The 23,184-nt window shown below is 36.3% G+C and overlaps 1 protein-coding gene across 1 annotated transcript in view; it reads right to left on the reverse strand.

The window, feature by feature from the left end:
* Positions 1-23,184, reverse strand: part of MBOAT2 (membrane bound O-acyltransferase domain containing 2) — a 93,900-nt gene that overhangs the window by 4,097 nt on the left and 66,619 nt on the right. Inside the window, exons 6-11 of the mRNA XM_050894044.1 lie at positions 16,013-16,067; positions 14,996-15,179; positions 8,631-8,823; positions 5,530-5,633; positions 5,119-5,183; positions 106-238 (exon numbers count right to left, since the gene is read on the reverse strand). Coding sequence (XP_050750001.1) covers positions 106-238; positions 5,119-5,183; positions 5,530-5,633; positions 8,631-8,823; positions 14,996-15,179; positions 16,013-16,067 — 734 coding nt within the window. The remainder of the gene's footprint in view (positions 1-105; positions 239-5,118; positions 5,184-5,529; positions 5,634-8,630; positions 8,824-14,995; positions 15,180-16,012; positions 16,068-23,184) is intronic.

Genomic DNA, 23,184 nt, shown 5'->3' on the forward strand with positions numbered 1-23,184 from the left:
CAGACTGTGTATCAACTGTAAAGCGCATCTTTGGACTACAGAACATGATGAATTTTCTTTTACAGAACTTATTATTATTCAAGAAGATACTTGGTTGGTACTTACAGCTCGTGCTGCTAGTGTCATTAGTACTCCTGTTAAAAATGTCAAATAATATCCTGGGTAAACCCCATGCCAGATGGCAGAAAGGATGAAGGTTTGGATCGTTGGGCTGAAGGTGGCTCGCTCATAGCACACTCTAGCAAGTCAAAGACAATTCAAGATAAGTAACATGAGACAAATCACCAACAATCTTCCCAGTTATCATTTATACATTTATACTTTTAGCAGTTTCATCTCCAACACATCATTTGCAATGCAATTGCAGTTCACTATTATTTAATAATGTTGCCACTATATTATGACTTACAGAAAATACTGAAAGCTATTCACAGCTCCCGATTTAACCCCTCAGTGCTAACCAATGCTCAGTGCCATCACATGTGGTACTTATTTATAATGAAGTGATACATAAGCAGCCAAAGACAGGTGTTGGTGTTAATAAGGGATCTTGAGCCATCCAAGAATGTGTTTGAAAAGCTACAGTGGAAGGCACAAACCACCCTGCAAACTCTTGCGATGAGTCAGATATGTATTTTTCGTAAAATGAAAGCAGTTTATAGGAGAAGGGGAAAAGTAACAACTACCTTCAATTTTGAGTAAGAGAGACTACAGTTGAAAATGTGTCTGTGTAGGGCAATTAGGTGAGCATGATGATGAAACTATAATTAATGACTCCAGGGATGTGAGAATATCAAGTAAGGAGAATGCTGAACTCTGCTATTTTAAAAATAGAGACTCTGAATTATTAGGCAAGGTCCTACAGTAAGGAATTCTAAAAGGAAGAAGGGAAAAAAGAATCCAAGAAAGGTAATTTCTAGAAGACAACATTAAATGACACAATGACAAACCATCATGATGTGGAAGAATGATAGGAAACATGGTAAGGTCCTGATATGGCTTCATCAAGAGTTCTTTAATGTCTTTAATGATCTGAAAACCAAAAAGCAATAGGAAATATGGAAACAGATACACACTAACACGAAGCAAAAATAAACAGCACAAGCATGCATGAACACAAATCTAAGGCTAACATACAAAAGTGAGTTTTAACTAAAAAAGTCCATAGACACCAATATGTAAAAACGTTTTACAAACACGTAGCAAGTAACAGAGAAAGAGAAGAGAATGCACATCTATTATTCAAAGAAGACGACAAGCTAATGATACAGAGGGCCAAAATATTCACTACTAATGTAACTACTTTACTACAACTTCCATATATACAAAAGATTGCCGAGACCAAATGATACAGTCAGTGTTAAAGAGCAGAAGGTAAAAAGACAGGATCTGAATAGGGAAAGATCAAAAGTATATTTTGCTAATTTAGTTTATTCCAGTCAAATAGATGTGGTAAGTTTTATCTTAGGAGGTCTTCAGTGCGGGGTACCAGCACAACGCCCTCCCCTTGCCAAAGGGCTTCACTAACAATGGCCATTAAGATGAGAACATGGGGCTAAGTAGGGTGCAGGTGCATGCATGTGTAACACACAAAACTATCTGAGGACATTTGCCCAAAACAGACCACCTTAAAGAGGAAAGCAACATTGGCCAGACTAAACAGTAACCAGGGAATTTCAAAGAGACTTTTGAGACAAAGAATCTGTCAGCCTAGAAAGTACAAAAACATTAGGAAAATTTGTAACAAGTCAGGGAGACATCTTGGAGCAAAATACTAGTCATCAAAACCTGGTCTGACACTGCCAGAAGTCGCCCCACCAGCACCATGACCTCTGTCTCGGCCAAGACAGAGCATCCTCCCTGGTAGACACTGAGTAGCCTGCATCCAGCTAGGGCACTGTCAGTGCAGGGAGCAATATCTCATCCCTGTCAGCTGCATGCACGTGAACTCATGGCATGCTTTTCTAATCGGCATGTGAATGAGCGGGTTCACATAGAGCTGGAGCACCCACATCTCCCACAGGCAGCGCATACGAGCAGGGGGCCCACGCTGCCAGAAGGAGGTGTGTTTTTGTATCCCACATGACCTTGGGAGTGGAGGCACAGTTTGCATATAACTGTGTGCATACATGTGTGCTTTTTAAACTCCCTGGGATTAGTTACAGAAGCGTGTTTAGAAATGTTTATTAAACCAGAACACTAAACACGTATAAAATGTTATCTGTTCTAGTACTGATATTAATTCTGAATGTATATTTCACTGTCTGGTGGTTAATTATATCTCATTAATAAATAGCTTCAATCTTTATTTGGTTTAAACTCCTTTAAGGAAATTTTCCCCTGCAAAGCATTCAGGAGGTAACAAAACTAACTAAATTAACTAACCAAATTTCAGCTATATCAATGCAAGTCAGATAAGATATACAGTAGAAAAAAATCATTAGGCTTCAATTTCAAAGAATAAATAGTAAGTGTAAACTCCTCCATGGATTTGTCAATAATAAATTGTGTTGAAATGCTTCACTTGACATTCCTAAAAGCAAACCAAGGAAATATGGTCATCATAACAGGCTGAGAAAATTTATTCAAATACGGGTGGTTCAGGTTATCTTATCCATAATTTGCTCTAGAAGTGGGAAGACACATCAACTGTTCAGCAAGGTACTGCCTTTGGTCTGGTTCTATACTTTCATTACTAGCTCGGGTGGTAGACCGAGAAGTATATTTTTCCACCTTGTCTTTCCTTCCTTTTTTGGGGCGGGAGGTGGGGTGGATGAGATTGGCATTGTTCTCTTAGCAGGCAGAGCACTAGGATCCAAAATGATCTTGACAGGCTTGAATGATGTTCTGAAATCAACAAGATGAAGTTCAAAGTATAGAACATCGAATAAGAAAAGTGGAAGAAACAAAACAGTACCCATTCCTGTAACGTTAATGAAAAAGTGTAGCTGAGTATGAATATGAATCAACAGTATGAAACACTGAGTGTCAGCTGAGCGTGAATCAACAGTAGATTGCTGCTGCAGAAGAGACAGATGTAATATTGTGATGTATTAGAAAGAGTGTTATCTAAAGAAAATAAAGGTAATTAATCCACTCAAATCATTCAACTCTGCCCGTAACAAGCCAGGGAAAGACCTTGGAGGTCTTAGCAGAAGTACTACATCCACTGTAAGATGACACAAAGTTTGGAAAGATGCCAGAAGAGAGCAATAAGAACCACAGAGGTTTTGCAAACATGACCAAAGACAAATGGAATTAGATGTTTTCTTTGGAAAAAAGCATGAACAGGCTGAGGGGGAACATAACAGCTTCCCCAGTCAGGAAACATTATTATGATGTATATATTGTTGATATATGCTACTATGTAAATATCTGCTTTAACTTGCATGTTTGTAACAATACCACCTTTGAACTGCTGTATTTTGTGATCTACACTGAATGTTTATTAAACTTCTTTATGATCTGTAGATCCGTTAACTGTGTTTTTACAAGGACTTTGTTTTTACACACAACCAGGGTTTAAGTCCTGTAATTCTGATGGTTCAGTTTCTCTTTACAGAGTATCAGAAAAGTACAGAATAAATGCTGATGTCTGGTATTTCATGTGAGATAAATGGCTAAGATTTTAGGTACTTCTATAAATGGTAAACAAGTGAGGTATTAAAAGTGGATGCTTAAAGTAATACATGAGCTTGTCCTCTATTCAAACTGCTGTAGCATTGCAACTAACCAAATGGTTGGTAATATAATATATATTCTGTACCACTATTTATGGTCCTCATATATAATCATTAAAACAATCTTTTACTTGCAACAAAACTTTAAGAAAACATCCACCCTTCTCCTTTTCACTGTGGCAGAATCAATATGGATTTAGACTATCCTCAAAGATTCTTCTACAATTGTTCTCAAAAATATTTATTAAAGGAGATGCTTTAATTTTTCTTCACATCTTCTTTTAATGTCACCCTGAGCAATTGATTTACTTCCCCCCCCTCCCCCAATTCTTAACAGAAATGTTACTCTTCTCCACTAAAAGGAATTTTCGTTTAGAATCATTCCATTTAGGAGATTTGAAAGTTTGTTGAAACATAACCTTTTCCTAGTAAGTTTTAATACTGATAAACTTCTGTTCTCTAATAAGAGATTATTAAATAATTAAGCAAATAGCTTATTTGCTTTATTAAATGATACATTTCAATACCTACAAGCATGCAATTCTTCCTTGCTGACTGTCCTAGCAATAGATTCTATTGCCTATTGAGCCAACTAGAATAATCACATAAAATTCAATTTCTGTTTTCAATTGGGTCAGAAAAATATTTAGGGAAGAAATTACGGAAGAAAGAGAATACACTATAAAGAAATTTGATGGAAGAAATATCCTGTTGCCAGCCATCCTAGAATAAGAGATGAAGTCCTCTGATCCCAAGGTAGGGGTCTCAGTTAAACTTGCACCTATTGATAAAAGATCAACTAAAGAGAGACTGGGAGAAGAGAAACAACACCCGTGCACTACTCAAGAACAGTTTTCACTTTCTAGTTACCACAAAAAAGTAGTAAAAGCAGAATGATGTAGTTCACTGGGCACTATACCTGTTTCCCAGACAAGGAAAAAAGTGCATCTGAGGGATATTAATTTGCAATTTCTGTTGATAGCACATTGTAGGGTTAGATATTTGCCATGCCCTCATTATGGAAGGAGTGCATAAAGTTCTTTCACAGAATGTATGGAAGTTCCTGTATCACTGTGTGGCTAAAAATAATGCAGAGCTTCCACAGGCTAAGATGTACATTTTGCCTGGTGCTCTCAGCAACATGCACTGCTTTGAATGCTAAGAGAGAAAAGAAGAGAGACGCCTCCACAAATTAATAGTTTTAGGTTCCCTATGACCAGTGAAGAAAAACAGTTTCTATCATAACCTGATAGTTTACACTAAGAGAAAAGTCCTAAATTCAGAGGCTTTAATTCAAGTATTACAAGAAGAATGTCCCGTGCGGTTGCTAAACAACTGATGTTTCGTGGGGTTTAGCTTTAAATGTTAAATTATCTTCAAAGAAATATTTATTTAAGGAACTTCAGTGGAGAAAAGCTTTCCTTTAAGAAATAAATACCTTTTAAGCCAAAGAGCTGTTTGGATATTCCAGTTATCAAGAAACATCTTGAAACTTGTGGAAAACTGTAAAGTAAAAACAAACTAATTATTTCCATTATTGTAAAGTGTTGCAAAATATTTCAAAATTCTGACATATAAATTATTAAAAAAAACCCCGAATTTGTGATGAGTTGAATAAGGTATTTACTCCACTACTTATAACCACAAAATATTTTGGAAGTCAACTGACAAGTAGAATATATTCAAAACAGAGTCTATTTTCCATCCTTTCCTAAGGGTGTGAACACATCATTTCTGACTTAGAACATATTCACTACCTTGGGGAACAAAATGCGTAGGAGAAGTTACTGAAATTACAAGCAACTATCTACACAGGCACGTATTTTATTTGAAAGAGCCAGAAACAAACCTCTATTTGCTGGATTCTCAGATTTGATATTAGATCCCAACGTGTAACTCCATTTTTATCATAGCCTCTAAAACCAAACCCTGCTGCATTATTAATTGCATCTGCTGCAATGAAACAAAAAGAAACAAATTAATTATAAACTGACTGTATTACAAATTGTGCATCGCACACGTAGTTTGTTCAAAATATTTATCACATTTTAAAGGCTACCTTTTTTTTTTTTAAAATACTGAGGATCACTGTATTAGACACTTGAACAAACAGAGAATAATCCAAGCAACACCCCGGCTTTCAATTCAAAACTTATACAAAAGCAAAAGAATGAAAGGTAGCACTATCTACTGCACAGTACAGATAACCCCTCTCTCTCATATCACTACTTAGACTTGCTTGAGCAATTTGACAGAAAAACAAAGCCAATGAGGTGCATCAAGACTACGAAACAGTGGCTGGTTGTAATGATTTGAGATAGTAGCTCAACATTCAGATGCACGTCTTTGGTCTTCATTATGCAGCAACAGTGATGTTTAAAGCATAAAGATAAAATTGCACGATTCACTTCAAGTAGGTGCACATTCACAGCACCGCACACGTAGCAGTGCAAACCTAACAGAAGAAAACAGTAATTTACTAAGCGATGCAGAGTTTGTCGGACTTCCACTAATGGCACAAGGCTGCTGTTAACAACACTTTTGAATGCGAAGTGTTTACAGTGCATGTCAAAGGTCAAATAGTTCAAAGCAAACAACATTTTTCCCTAGGAGAAAAAGCTGCTACCATCATCTGGACTATGTAGGAAAATACAAAGGATCTCAGTCTGAATACCGTCTGTCACTCTCAGTCATCACCTTTGCCTCAGCTTTGTTAGCTCAGACACTAAAATTTCCTCAGCTGTACTTCTCAAATTAGGACTGCCACGTACAAGGAAATGATTTTTTTTTCCAAATATTGCCTCTGTTGAGCCAGGTGCTTGGTTGCATGCACCCAAACATGGGGACACATCCACGAGGCATGAACCCAACCACATCTCCACTTACGCAGATAAATAAGTGACCATGGGGAGAAGAATGCCAGCTCCTCTCCCAGTCCAGAGGAGCCCTGAGGAATTGGAAGCGAGGTAGGCAAAAGGCTCCGCAGAAGCAATACAGATCTAGTCCTCTAGTTACAGGGCATCAGCCCTCTCTGTTAGCTCAGAATTCATCTAAAGCACTGTAATTAGATTGTCACCTTTTAAATTACAACTAGCAAGGCAAGAGAAATTGCTCAGTTTGTATTACCATATTAAAAAGAGTTTATTTTATACAATGGTGACATGTAAAAGAAATTCATATCTTTTGCATTTTCCTTTCTTCTCAACAACTTTTTCAAGGTATTAATCCAGTGTACTTGGAAAGTAAAAGAAACAATTGACTCAAACACTCAAACAGTTCCTTTCCTGAAGTTCAGTTTCTCCAGTTAGCTACCAGTCTGGAAGAGGGCTTTGTGACACTTGATTTAATATAGAGTAATTTATAATATTTTTATTTCCTCATAAAAAACAATTTTAGAAACATCTTTGAAAGCAACAAAATTTACTGCTATACATCTGATATCACTGATGTGGACTTCAAACATTAGACAATGATTTTATGCTCAATTAGAAACAGCTGAAGACATGAACTCTCCATAATCTCTTGCTAGCCAGAGTACAAAGACTACAGCTAGAGTAAGTACTCATTTTATCGACTAGCATTTTAGTAAGCATTCATTTTAAGTAATTCATTTTGTTAACAGATTTTTTTTTCTTAAATGCAAAAAATAGCAACGTACAACTCAAAAGCATAATGTCCAGTAAAACTGTTAAGGCCCCCTCACATTCTGCTCATACCATTAGAAGTTTAGATGAGGTAAAGTGGAAGGAAGAAGGTAAAAAAAGCTATTTAGCAAACTAAAAGTACAGAGTTGATATAGTTTATTTTCTTCAGTATTTTAGCAAAGGAATGCTAGGTCTACACTGCTAGCAAGTGCATAAGGAGAAATCCATCTGAAGTGTTACAGGGAAAAAAAACAACGAAGGTTATTCATTTTTCAGATGACTCCTACTCTTTACAGGCGATGACACTGGTGCATAAGAGCACAATATTCAAAATTATTCCATTCCACAACAAGCCCCAGAATTACTATATCCAGACAAGCTGAAAGCACTTCATTCATTGACCAGGAATGAAACCAGCAGCTGTAAATGAGTCATGCTGCTCTGCTACACTAAAGCTTTCTTTATTGCATTGTTTCCCACAGATTCTCTCTCAAAAGAATTACGAAACAAATATGTAAAACTGGAGAGGAGGAGGAAGCTGATGAAATCTGTTTTGTGAGCCACTTCCAAGATGTCAGCTTACATAAATACAGCATTTTGCTGTTGTATGTGTTGTTTTTTCCAAATAACTTGAAGTGAAAAGCAAAATGTTCTTTAAACTCCATCACCTATTCAGTGTCTTAAATCAGTGACTATGGGTGTTATCCCGTCGGTCATTAGAACTTTTAGTAAACAAAGACTAAAACTGAAGTGACACCTATCAAATTCTGAAAATACTACTGCGAATGCCATCTATTAACAACACTACGACATATGTGAATTTCAATATATTCATTTTTCCTTCATGAATAACATCAAGCAAATTACTGATAACTAACTACAGAAAGAGCCTTAGAATGACTTTTCAGATATGCCAAAACCAAGGTATCAAAAAAAAAAAAAAAAACCTCAGGGATTGTACATCAGACTAGATTTACTATGTTTAAAAAACAAAAAAGTCATTGCTCATTAAAACACTATCAATCTCCAAAAAACCTTATGTTTCACTCAGATTTGTTCAGGAGACCATGATCTACTTTGCAACACTGTCACAACACTGTGCTTAGATTTATGGTAAGTTTTGTTTCTCAAGAAGAGAGACACCATCCAATATACTTTGACAATACCTCGTAATACTTAAATGTAATAATGTTTTCCTAAGGCCTCAAGAGGGCACTGTCACTTTTTAATACATGCTTAGTGTGCAGCATCTCAAATGAAACTGAATGTATACACTTTCTTTTATTTTTTTGATATATACACTTACCTAATGTCCATGCAAAATAATACTTGGGTCTGGCAGCCATAAGAGACACATATAGGTAGAAAAACCTTACAGGCCATGATGCTGTAGCTCTGAAGTTATCATCAATGTTGTATTCCACAGGCAAAGTTTTTGTAATAGTCATGTGGAAGAGTAAGGATAGTCCACAGATTAAGAGTTTCTGTGCCACGGCTATCTGAAAAGTTTAAGATGGGAGACTTTGTAAGCTTCATTTTTAGTTAATCTTCTGGAAACAAAGGCAAGTTATAATCTTCCTTCCCTAAACAGATGTATATATATGTCAATTTTTCAGTAGTACACACTATCAACTTTAAAACAGTTGGTAACATTTTAGAGAGGCTCAAGGAATATTATCATCTTGATTAAGTTGTGAGCACCACTTCTGGCAAACACAGCAAATCCAATCTGACTACAGTGAGCCTCCAAAAACCCTTTCAATAATGGAACACCTTTTGCAACTCCAGTTTTTTTCTTATTTCATTGTCAAATTACTGAAGCAATGAAGTTGTTAAGACATCATAACACAAAGCATATAATCTACAACAAGATGAGTACAATTATTGCAGAGATTCCAAGAACAATGGCAAAGCTTCAGTTCATTTTTGGTAATCTTTGGTGTAACGCAGGTGTTCAATTGCTGCCCAGCTCAATATATCAATCGTCTCTGTTAGATTATTACAATACCTAAATTCTAAACCAACTAAAATACTGAAATAACTTATGAATTTTCAGCCAAAATGCCTTAGTTCTATATAGACCTGTTTTCCCAAGTAGAGTGATCAAGCTATAAGGGGTCAAATAATATGCTTACAGACATGTAAAAATACATGTTCAGGTAGGACCTGGACTCGGGTTTTCTCAAAATTCAGTTTTGCTATAACCACCACACTAAAGAGTACGTATTTTTAGGAAAACATTTCTAAGGTTCTATTATAAAACACACAGAGCAATAATGCATGACATTGACTGCTTTAAGTAGCTAGTCTGATCCACATCCCATGGGCAGATACCATTTTTGTGCAAGTTCCTAAAGTAACAAACTAACTAAGCACCTACAAAAGAGAAGTTTGAGAGCTAGTTCATTTAAATGTAAGTTTCAAGTTTTAATTGTAAGTAATTCGATATTTAAATTTAAACATTACAGTTTTAATTTACATTACAATTCTACAGACACTAAACTTGGCAAGAAAACAATCAGTCTAGCTCTTTTTCTTTGAAGCATCAGAACAAAAAGATAACCAGAATCCTTTTTCTGTCCATCCGGTTTCCAGTATACCTGCCCAAACTTTTAAAGATAACATCCTCCTTCAATTAGAGTGCAGCTTCACATATCTAGTTCCAAAATAAAGAGTAATTCTGTTCCATGATACAGAATGGAGCATTAAGTGCCCAACTGAAAACACAGATCTCTGCAAGACACACAGTATCAAAGATTCACACAGTCACACAGATGGAAGAGGTGGTACAACCTGACAAAAAAATTAGACTTGGAAAAGCTGTAAAACGGTGAGGGGAACTTTGGATATTGCATATATTTCATGTGGCTCGTCTCAGAAGATATTTCAGAGACGATCAGAAAACCCAGCTAATTAAACAAACCAGCTGGATAATTCAGGAGGCAACTACCTATTAACAGCTAAAGCTGGTGTTTAATTATTTGTTTCTACTTGCTTTCTAATAAACTTCATTTTAATATTTTACTCTATTACAAGAGTTCAAAGTAAAGGGCATTAACTTTCTAAAAGTGTTCCTTTGTTTTTCTAGCAACTGTTAATCCATCTCTCTCTTTGCCAGAGCAGAGGGAAAGTTCAGTTGGCTTAACTTCTTCAGGAATTTAAATAGAAATGAATGTTCATAAAATCAGTTATTATTAACACTAATGAATCTTTGATTTTGGTATGCAATATCTGATACATGCAAAAGTTAGATATTTGTAAATACCAAAAGGCATCACTCCGAAGTTCTGAAGACAGCTGCAAGGATTTAGCTTCAAAGTCTAAGCCATAATTAAAAGTCATGTTCAATTTAGCATGAGAAACAGTATTTATAGGCTGGTAACATTAACATGCAACTTAAAATATAAGCCTGAACATATAAAATAGGTGTTTTCCATCTGAAGATCTCTAAGTTGCCAAAACATATTTTCAGACTTTGTGTAAGTAATGTTATCTCTGTTTAAAGGCCTGCTTTTTGCCACTGCCACTATTTACCAGTTTTTCTATTGTAAATAGAAATAATTAATCTGCCTATTCAACTCAAAATACGCCTAGTACCTCTTTGAAGGTTTTTAACTAAATTGTGGAGGTGAAAGTCCTTCTTTTAAGGGAAAGCATCAGAGTTTCAACAAAATTTATCTTAAGAAAATGTAAGGAACTCACACAGGGCTCTGCCACAAATTGTACTTTTAAAAATAAACTCTGCAGTTTTCAATTTGTAGTTGTAGAAAAAATACTGTAGGAGGAAAGTGTTTTAATTTATTTATTAAGTATTTAAACGATGTATTTCTACAATTTTTTTTAGCAGTAACTTTTAAGTGTAGGGACAAATAAACGACATCCAGAAACACTGTGACTTCTTTTTTTTTTTTTTAAATTATACTACTTCACTCAATTATAAATCCCAGAACTCCAATCAAGCATGTTGATACCACTTACAGGGACCAGTATCAGGGATATCAGTGTCCTTAGCAAACAGCGACGGACACTCTGCCTCTACAAAGACTGGGAGCTGCAGTTTCAGGACTGGTTTAAGCAGACTTTCTGAAGGACAACCCAAACACAGGCTGCAATGCAAAGAAGCAGTCCTGCCCTGTCTCCTCACCTTGCCTGCAAGTTTTTGCTCTTTTTCCTTCTAGTGAGTTAGATTAGAGAAACAAATCAGGTGAAAAACTAGGGTTTTGGCATGGGGGGGGGGGGGGTAATGTGTTGTTTGGGGGGATTTTGTAGGCTGTTTTCTTTTTTTAAAGACAGGTTAGTTTTAGGCTGGATCAAATGATCTGAATCAGAGCACAATGCAGTGCAATGCATGTTAGGACTGCTAGGATAAGCAAGAGTTTGTACTTCGGTTGGCCTAAAGAGATTATTAAACTACAGCCTGGGGCTTGTTTATAGTAATCAAGTTTTGAACACATTTAGACAGAAATAAAAAGTCCTCACCTGACACCAAAATAATCTATCTTTCCATTACCTATAGAAATGTCTTTGTTAAAACATTAACTCACTTCCTATGGCTTAATTAACTAGGTTATTGATAAACCTTCTTTGCCAAGGCATAAATGGGTAATCACTGGACTGCACGTTCACAGGAGGGTTGGTCAGTTTTTACGAGGATGAACTAACTAATTTAAAAGTTTGAAGTTTAATTTCATTCACTCTTTAAAGTTTTCAACATATCAAAATAACTGTTCTGTTAAGGAATTAAAAGACCATAAGCTAACAGCATAACTTTGACCTCATATGAAGTAGAATATACAATTTATTTTACAACAAAAAGGTAGAAAGGCCTGGCTCATTTAGTTTTGATGAACAAAAACTGGGCATACCTGCATAAAAATATCAAATATGGTCAACACTGGGAAGGAAAAAAGGTACTTAAGCTAAAAGACAGTGCCAGGACAAAACCAAATGTGCATAAATTAGATGGGAATATAATTAGGTTGAAAGCTAGGTACCTAATCAGAGAAAGGAGTTCAGGAACTGCTTTCTAATTGAAGCAATAAAGGTGAAACACTCACTGAGCTGAGGAATCTTATAAATATATTATTGTATAAATGTGTATAATTATAACAATATATACAAAAAAGTGGAAAAGGATCTTTAAAACTTTTATTTGAATGAACTCGTTCTCGGTTGATAAAGAATGAATAAGGAGCTCACTATAATATTGAGCTATATTAAAGCATATTATTTTGGGGAGGTTAGCACCTCAGGTAAAAATTATAGGTAATTAAGCAAGAACTTTATAACCTGTAGGAAGAGTCTGCATAATACGCAAGAAAGCAGATATCTGCTGACAGGAATCTTGTATTTTAAGGGTAGCCATAATAAAAAGAAACTTACAAAGACAGACATTAATTTCTGAGAGTTGACACCATTTTGAGCACCAACAATTGATAGCTTGCAAAAAGGCATAATAGGAGGGATATAAGAAATAAGTTTTAATATGTTGACTTGATTCATTTAACATGCAATGAACACAGCAAAAATACTAAATCAAGCTAACATCACGCAGTCAACACACAGTGTAGAGGAGGAGGCTGGCATGAACTACTTTGGTTATGTAATTATATTTAACAAGAAATGAAACTTACGGTAACTCAGCTGAAGGATTTTATTTTTTTCATTTACTACATTAACATTTGCTGATCCCCATTACAGTTCATTTTTTTTGAGTTACCTAACAATTTATTCTTCTTGAACTAATAACATGAGAATCAAAGAACAAATTTAAAGTATTAATATGAAGTTAATGGTATTTAAACATTCTTCTAGAACAAGACAATGAACATTTTAATTGATGCAGCAAATGCAGTAAAATTGTATCATACATGTTTCTCCAAAAGCACACAACACTCGCTGGTGTTTTAAAATGCAGCCAGATTTCTCTAACACCAGTTGGGAGATGAAGTATCAACAGCATAGACAGGTTCTCTTTATTTTTATGTCAAAACTAATGCAGCATAAGTCACAAAAAGTTTCAAGCACTTAAGAGCAATTCATTTTAAGGAAAACAGCTTACCTGAAAGAAGAATCCGTCATAGGTTTACATTTATTTCTATTGACTTTGTTCAGATTACTAGCAAGATTATGTGGTAAAAAGCTAGGAAGTCCCACCAGGCAATCCAGAAGTACTGACACTGGCAGATTTGGTTAGTGCCATTTATTTGCAATAATTTTACTACATAATATTTTTCTGCAGAAACAGGATTTTAGTACATCAGATGTGATGCCTTTACTGAGCCAAAACAATGTTTAAAAACAAAAGAAGTGTCTGCAACTTTGCCGGTACAATACATCAATGCAGACTACAGACTGAGGTGCCAATCTAGGCAAGGAATTCTCCCGTGTCTTTTGCCCTTCCTAACTACTTGCTCCACAGCACACTTCTATGAGCTTAGGTGCTTTGCCAACAGGTGGAGCAGTTTAAAGTGTTATCATCCTCCAGCCACTAGCTTACATTCTGTGGTGCAAGTTACTACAACCACACAAGATGGGCAGAATGGAACGTGCAAAGAGTCCTCATCCATATTCAAAGGATGGAAGTGTTTGGAGATGACACAACTGATTGGGAAGCACTCCCTGTTAGCCCAGCTGTGGGGATGGTAACCTCTACATGGTAGGACAAGACAAGCAGCTACATGTGGGAATGCCTTCATCTGCTCCAGCAACAGTTGGTGGTCCACAAGATAAGCAGAAAACAGGTAATTGGCACTGGAACTAGCAAAAGCCATTTATCTGAAGTGTTCCAGTCGACTCCATGAGAATTGTGCTTTTTTTGTGGTAATAATTATCTTAGGCACACACAAATTTAAAAGTCTGATACACTCCTATTTAAGAGAATATGAAAAGAGTGACAAGATAATATTCAGTACCCTGAGCATTAAACTAATTGGATTAAATTCAAAAAGTAACAAGCTTCGGGAGCTTTTGATTTTAATTCAGGCCATACAATATCTCTCGTAAGGTATGATCAACTGGACTTTCTTCTGTATGTATTTGGTCTCTTTTCCAATAATGGAACAAAGAGAAAAAAGAACTATGTTGTATGGATTACTAGCCACAGTGTTATGGCTAGTACATCTTTTACTACACCTTCAAATCAAAATCCATCTTTAATACCTCCCTACATGAATGAAAGCAAGAAAAATGAAACTATTTCTGTGAGTGTTTTTCAACTTATTACATGTGAATGTTTTCTACTTGCTGCAAGAAGGCATTAAAAAACAGAATTTGAAAACATTCATGAAACCTTGCTGGAACTTTTAAGTCTCATCAGCTTTCAAATGACAAAACGTGCACTTCACCCTTACCAGGACTTTTTTTATGCACAGTATATGCTTCAAAGGAAACATGCATGAACTGCTTTAATTTAAAGACGGCTCTTTACCATATAAGCTTGTTAGGAAGCTCCAATTTAATCTGCTTTTATCCACAAGATCCAGACTGGAAGCCATAGAGAAAACCTGCCTTAAAAAAATAAGTATTTAACTTTTTGAACAGGGAACTATACTGTTGATGAATGAACTCCAGATACAGCTCAGAAGTTATGCCTGTAAATGAACAGTGCAAACCAAGCTTTTCATGCAATGATGACATACGCATCAGCACTGCAAGTGTCAGACAACTTACATTTGGAGAAGGATCCGTTTGTTCATATTTTGTATCTTCCTTCCCATTTGCTTCGGACTGTTGCAGTTGGTATGATCTGCCTTCAATGAAAGTAATATAGTCTTTGTAAGAGCATAACGGGCCTGCCAGGATACCCATGAAATTACAGTTGTAACTTAAATACTCCAGTAGACTTGGCATGCGTCTGTAATTCAAAGACAAGCAACTCGTGAGATGGAATGTGTAGTTCTACAGAATCTCCACAGTAGGAAAAGTCATACTCCATGTTATTGCTTACTCTAACTGCAGTAAAAACCACATGTAGAAAAGCAGTTTGTGTGTTGTAATCACAGCTTAAAACATTCTACACATAGTATTTCTTTCCAATCCATACTGAGCATTTTCAGACAGATCTCCTGAACTCTGGTGACTCTCTCCTTGCCCAGTAGAGGTGTTTGACTGAAGCTGAGCCTGGGGAAGGAGAAGGAAGGGTGTTTCCCTAAGCGTTTGTTCAACTGTTTATGTTTTCTTTTTTTCCTCAATAACTGAATCAGTAAACAAACATTTGTGTTAACTGGCAATAATTTCAATTAAGGAAAATGCCCCAAGTCAAGACTGTTTTGCCCAGGACAACAATTTGCCCAGGCAAATACTATTTTCAAATCTCCTGAATAAGGAAAGGAGAAAAGGTAAGTGAAATACTGAAAAACAGAATTAAACAAGCACGTTCCTTCACCAGCTACTTTATGCGTGTACTAAATGTTAACTAGTCTCCTGTCTGATATGGCATTAATTTGCATAGACTGCATAGAACTTTTCTTAAATAAGTATAAAACCTACTTCTAGTGATGTTTTCCAGGAGAACAGATGTATGGATTAAGCTACAAATATAAAAAGCATGGATCTGTTTTACATGAGTTTGTAAATTCTATCTTGAATGTGAACCGTAGCAATTCCACAGAGCATTAATAAAGCACACAAAACACCAGCTTCTCCCCACCCCCAAAACTAGACTCTCAGAGATGTCTGAAAGCCTACCTTACGGCCAAGCACCTTTGTGACGGAGTCAAATCTTCATTTTTCCGAAACATTCCTAGGGAAGAGGACAGGAAAAAGGAAAAAGAAAGAAAAGCTAAACCCCTACACATTAATTAGCAGTTTCTTTACTCAGTAAAGCAAGCCTCATGCTGCAATGTAATTTCTTAAGTCCTCAAGTAATTTCAGAGGTATTATGTCACATAACATTTTTGCTGGACCTGGATCAAACAATTCTTACTGTTGACAAAATTACGAACTCTGGTATCCTCAGTTATATCCAGCAGTGCCTAAACCTGAAATCACATGAATTTCAGGAAAGCATTAAGAAGGCTTGTAGTAAGTGTTGACAAATACAATTCCCCTACATTGGTTAAGATTTCAAAGTCTGCAGGTTTTAAACCCCTTTATTCCCAGTCCTGGAAATTGGACAAGCCCCAAACCCCTTTCAACATTGCAGTAACCCAGGGACATTACACTAGTCATTGCCCTTTTGATGTATACTATGAACATGGTCCAAGACAGATTCAAGCAATCCAAAACTTAAGGCAGACCTCAAGAGCACCTTCATGCTGCAAGTAAAAACTGTGAACAAGGTCCAGTGAAACAGGCACAACTGTAAAGGGTGCTCCAGTCTTTCATGAGCACTAATGAGAAGCCTTAACCCCTGCTAGCAGACAGGGGCAGGCTAAGTCTAAGTTCAGCAGCAAGACTGAATTTACCTTCTTGCCATATGAGGCACTTTCTGAAATGCTAGTGTCCTACCTCTGAAAAATAGGCTTCAAAATTTGTACTCCCATAAAAGAGAAAAGTAAAAAATATGACCTTCAACACTTTAAATTATTATAAAACACACTAATTCAGGGGCACAGAAGCAGCAGAGCTCCTTCCTTCAGACAGCCCTGGTTTATACCAGCCACCACTGCTTGCCAAAATGACTGCTTCAGCTCCTTCTGCAGCCTCTCCACTGGTTCAGACATTAGCACATGCATCCATTCCCTGCTATTCACATTTACAAGTTTTCTTTGCCATTACAAGCACTAAAAAAATTTATTTTTATGAGCTTAGCTTCCTAAAGGAAATGAAGTTTATGGAATCCCACTTCAATTATTTTCCTCCCTAGCAGTGCCTAAACACAACAGCCAATTTCTAACCAAGCTTGATGAAAGAGTAGAGGTAATATAGATAGGAAATCCCAATATGCTTTATGAAAATAGGTGATTCTCCTCCACTCACAGAACGGTTGCCTTCAACCCCACATCCCTGGATGCCAGTAAATCCACAGAAGGGAGCCTTATATTTGATCCAAGCATAAGGAAAGCTTTAACTGGAGCCAATTTTTTTTTAGATATCAAAATCAGTCAGGCTTAAGACTAAAAAAGATTGGGGGGCAGGGGGGAAGTCAAACCTTGTTTAATTCTATGACTCATGGAAATACTTGTTATCTAAAGAGAAGATAACTCTGTTGTCTTCATATGACTCCAGGAACTGTGACCTATAGACACTCAGGACTTTAAAACTGCACTTTTAGTCTTCAACAAAGCTGAGAATACAGAGGGGTTAGCAACTTGCCATCTCCTCTCTTCCAATATGACCTGGAAAAATACCTTCCTCTGTCCTGATCCTTTCACAGTGGAAAGTCACACTCATTCACACCCACTCAAGGTAAGAAACTGAAGGACAAAGCATCACCCCTAACTTCATGCAGGCACTTTCTCTTCCCCATCGTTACATTTTCACATCTTCTCCTTGGTGCTACTGCAAAGATTTCCATGCTGATTACTGAATAAAAAATGTGGGAGAAGCATTTTGAAAGGTCCTTTAACCTTTAAGGCCATAAGATTATAGTTATCAGGTAGTGAATCTTTGAATTTAACACAAACTTAAACAGAAATTTAACACAGACTCCTATAGATAGATGCAGATCACATGACATGCCTTGTGTAGGGAAGTAGCCTGTACAGAGCCTTCAGTCTCTCACAGCGTACACAATGCAAACTGACCAGAGCAGGAGCCTCCTTTGCTGTTATATTCCATATGAGTATTTTACCCTTAAGTCAGAAAGAGGAAGCAGTCACCAAGTATGTCCAAATGAACTTGCATAAAGCCAGACCAACCACTAAATAAAGGTAATTAGTCAAATGAAAGATTTCACATCATTTATGTGGTATGAAAAAGGAGGGGAAAAAAACTCAAACCTGAAACAGAAGAATCTAACCACTGAAATATGACCTATACTTTCGGAGGGGTGAGGAAGAAAGAACTGGTATATTTAAAACGGGTTCAAGTTATATACATACATAAGAAGTCACTTAAGGCCTAAATAACCTGGTGAGCAATACACTTGCTGTCTCACACATATTGCATACAAGTAAGCCTCCATTACTTTTTCATTTCCCTATCTCACTAAGATTTCCAGCCAGCCAGCAGCTTCTTTGAGGTCAGTTCAGTGGCTTTCGCTGTATTTTTTTTTTTTTTTTTAAATGCCTCCTCAGTGCCTTGAAGGCCCACTTATCTTTGCATAGCACGCAAGAACAAGGAAACCATCGATCTCTGCCTCTGTCATACTCTTGAAAGCTTTCAGGAAGCTACTGTTAGCATTTTTTAATTCATAGAAAATACATATGGAAAAAGTGCTCTTACATTGATGCTTATCTAATATGAGATGAATTAATATATATACATTCAATATTGCCCAGGCAATGTATCTGCCCATGGGAACAGAGGCCTCATAAATCATAGCTGTTCCCTACCTACTGCACATTGGAGATGATGAAACCCCACTTCATGAGTTCCCTAGCAGTGGCATGCTGCTGAAGTTTTGTAACCTTTCTCTGGGGATTATGAAAATTGTTTTGTCCTGTCCTAAAGCAGGAGATGACTGCAATGGCTGCAGCTTTTAGTTGCTACCAAAACACACAGTGGGGATTAGAGAAAATGGGTTTTATCGAACATCTGTTAGTGAGGTGAAATAGTTTGGTCACTCAGCAACTGTAACTCAGTTTTCTCATCTGTAAAGTAGGAAATATTCCTACTTTCCTTCCTTGGTAAAAGAATTTTGTAAATAATCAGTAACCAAATTTATCCTCAGTGGTCTAGATCATGAGGAAGTTGCATCTTTTCATTCCTCCTCAGGAGATCACATCCTAATGGTAACAAAATCAACATCTGTAGGTACACACCAATATCCTGCCATATAGGTTTTATTAAGGCATATTATGACTACTACCATGCTCTCACTATGATAATACGTTTACAATCATATCATAGCACCACACCAGCTTTGCTGTTAATCTGCTTGAATATATCCACCTTTGTATTTGCATGAAATCTGCCTAATCAGTAACTCATTAATAATGCTTAGACATAAGATTATATTACATTAATAATACTTAAACATGGAGATCATATCACAGGCTTTGTTGTAATTACAGTAAATTTTAATTTGAGGTTCTGAAATGGATCACCAGCTGAGCCCAAATGAATGCTGTTATTAAAATATTTTAAGACCTGAAGAAGACAGACAATAACAGTTTTAGTTGTTTACTAGCACATTGGCAGCCACAAAAGCAAACAGACACAGATGCCAGCTGAGTAAAATTGCAAAGAAACTACAAAAAGCAAGAAAAATCAGATGTCTTCATATCCAGAGAGCTGTGCAAGCAAACGTAGGCCCAGAACAACACTTGAAGACTTAGGAGGGGAGAAATACAATATCATTCCTTTAAACACTAATGACATGTACTGTAACCAAAGTGATTTGGTAACTGATACTGAAACTATAATGACCATGCTGTCACTAACACAAGAGGGAGCACTTAAAAAAAAAATATATATATGTATAAAAATATAGATCAAGAGACAATTGGAGAGCATTAAAAGAAACTCCTAGATGTAAGAATAAAGCATCAAGTTACCAAAAAAAAAAAAAAAAAAGACACACCCACACACCACCACACTATGGCAGTTTCACTGACATAATTAACAGACAAATTAGAAGACAACATTCTTGGTTAAACAGCTGCAACTTTTTTGCTGTAATACTAGCATTTATAAAGCGGAACTGGGTCATGATGACCTATCAAAAATCCTTAAGAATATTTAGTTCTACATATATAAGGACACATTTCTCTGTCTCAAGAGTTGTTCAATTTTCTCTTGCTTATACTTCTACAACAGCAACCATCCAAATACACTTTTAAAAAGACATAATAAAATAATAATAAAAAAGACCTATTTGAAATCAGAAAAGCACACTGATAGTTTATGAGACCTTTATTTTCATAAACATAACAACATTCTTAACCAAGCACTCCTCACTACAACAAAAAACCCCCACTCAATCACAAAAGTAAATTGGCCAAAACACAGTATGTTCCCTTTTACCATGGGGTCACACTGTGACAATCAGCAATTCAGCCTGGTAATCCTGTTCTGGTTTTGTAAGTATTTATTTAAAATAAATTTGAAATATCGCATCCAATGTACAGAAATACAAAAGCTGTTCAACCCTTCAGTACATCCACATTTCTACCCTTTAAGCCAGAGCAGACCAATACTAAAGTTGTCTGCAAGCCTTTAGAAAGATGTAGTGTCTTTCTGCTGAATATGGGAATTATTTACCTTTGAGAAAAGTAAAAGGCAAAGAATCTAGTTAATTGAAAATAAAGAAGAAATTTTTATATCAACTAAATCAAGAAACATTCTTCAATACTTCTATTGAAGTATTTATTACATTCTTCAAGAACAGCTAACAAAAGCATTACTACTAACATAACAGCAGGCACCACAGTTTGGATGGGACTGCTCATTAGCTGCAAACAAACAAAAAAAAAGCAGCATTGTCTGAAAAACCTCCCAAGCATATGGTATAGTAACACAATCTGATGAGGCAGGTAGCAATAGATAATTAAGACCATGGCAACGAATACAGCGTTTGCGCATAAGTTTCTCCAACATCACCTTTGTTTCTTTTTTCTCATCTCCTTCGCATTTTCCATGTGTTTCATCTATCCACTGAAATATCTCTCCTCTCAGGGGCCATACTGGACAGAGACTATACTTTTATTATTTTGCAGGGGGAAATAGGCTCTAATAGCCTATTTGGAAATCTTACAACTTTGTAATAGTACAACAGAAATATGAGGAAAATAGCATAAAATAATCCAGCTATTGTCCTAATAGCCTGCTGTTGGAGCAAAGTAAATGAGACTGCTGTAAGACTAGCCTTTAACTATATTTCACCAATATAGTATTCAAACTAAAAGTAGAGGTAAAAAAAAAAAAAAAAAAATCCTTCGAGTTGCATATTCACTGTACTCTTTATCTCCTTTTAGTTCTCACAGTAAATGCAGTGCCTTACCAGATCAGCATCAATGTCTACTCTATTGCTTTTAAAAAAATGGAGAGCGCCAGATACATAGGAGGAAATAATAATTATAAAAAAAAAAAAAGCAAGTAGCATTCCAGGAAAAGCACATTTGAAAATTAGCAACTACAGAGCTGAAACCCAAGGCATAAGGGATGGGAGAAGCATACACACAGGAGCAAAGAGTTTATTTTTTTGTGGTCAGAAAGCATGTGAGATAAGCCCCTGGGAACCAAGAAGCAGCTGACAGAACAGAAGAGTGTTATGGTTCTGGTTTCTTACCTGTATCTAGCCACACATTTTTATGGACAAGTGCAACATAGTAATATGAAGAAATAATTTGGAAGAATTAGATTTCATGTTTAGTAGATGGGTATTACATTTAAAAAATGGCTTTTTTTCCTCAAAGTTTTATGTATTATTTAGTTTAAATTAGAGAAAGAAGCAAGAACAAGGTTGGAAGAAGCTGTGAGAAATTTTTTTTTCCTTTTAAATATCAAATATCAAGTCTAATGTTCCCTAGTTTTGCTGGCTGAATCTCTTGGAGATTTAAAAATAAATACATTGTGAGCTCCAGAACTTCAATGGGTTATGAATATAAACATTTGAAGAGACTCTTTGTTTAAGATTCATTAAGCACTAGAATTAAAAACAAGCTGCCAAAGCGCATACAGATTAGTGAGGTTAGATTTGGATACAGGTCCTTCGTGTAAAGATCCCTGATCTCATACAGAATTGCAGCAAAATGAGTGAGGCTCTGCGGGGCCAAGTGGGTTATAAGCAAAAAAGGGAGAATGCCATATGAACTCATTGCAAGATACAGAGTTAAGCAGTGACAGTATCTCTCTTCCTCTCCCCTGCTTAACTTTTAGTACCTTATAACTATAATTGCAAAAGCTTCTCTACTTGCCACCATCTCTTAGTTAGAAATTTCTCATGCAAGTACAATCCTCCATTTTATAGCCCTTCTAAACTGCACTTGTAGACAAGCCCCCTGCTTCTGGAATAACTGCAATGCACCTTTCCTTCTCCAAAATATCCTAGTTTTAAATTTGATGAAAAAAAGGTACTCCAGAATATAGGATCTGAAGTACCAAAAATTCCTTTTCTTGCTTAACTCTGTCATTAGCCTGAAGTGCTGCATAAATAAATCTAAATCTTGCCATAAAGAATGAACATGGACACAAGCGGTCTCCAAATCATGTAAAAACATTTCTGCCTTTAGAATATACATGTGTGATGCCAAAGATAATCAGCAAGAAATACAAAGCAAATCTTAACATGCTGACTACTCATTTTTGGCAGTGCTCATTTGAGTAACAAGAAACTGTAAGAAGGCAAGAACTATCAAGGGCTTAAGTTCAAAATGTAAATCAGAGTACACCAGAGGCATACTCCAAATTTATTCAGGTGTAAATTTGTGATCCATGCAACCTTCTGAAAAGTCAGTATTACACAGTAAGCTTAAATTAATCCTATGGAACTTGCATAGAGTTTTCCTGCTTAAAAAAAAGCCCACAGTAAGTGCACAGGGTTGTAACAGTTATAGGGGTAGTTGTTATTTATTTACGGGATTCCATACCAGTGTTCAACTTGGAATCAAGCATATCCACTTAGCTAGACAGACTCTTTAATATGCAGCATGAGTGGCCTTCATGATTACATCCAGTTCTCTCCAGGACCTTCAAATGTAACACTGAAACCAGCTGAACACAACAAACAGGCTGCCAGGAAAAGATCCAAGTCCAGAAGACTTATCTTTCCCACAAAACCAACCTAACTACAACTAGAGTCTTGAAGCTTACCA

The sequence above is a fragment of the Gymnogyps californianus genome, chromosome 3 (genome assembly GCF_018139145.2).
Source record: "Gymnogyps californianus isolate 813 chromosome 3, ASM1813914v2, whole genome shotgun sequence".
Lineage (NCBI taxonomy): Eukaryota > Metazoa > Chordata > Aves > Accipitriformes > Cathartidae > Gymnogyps > Gymnogyps californianus.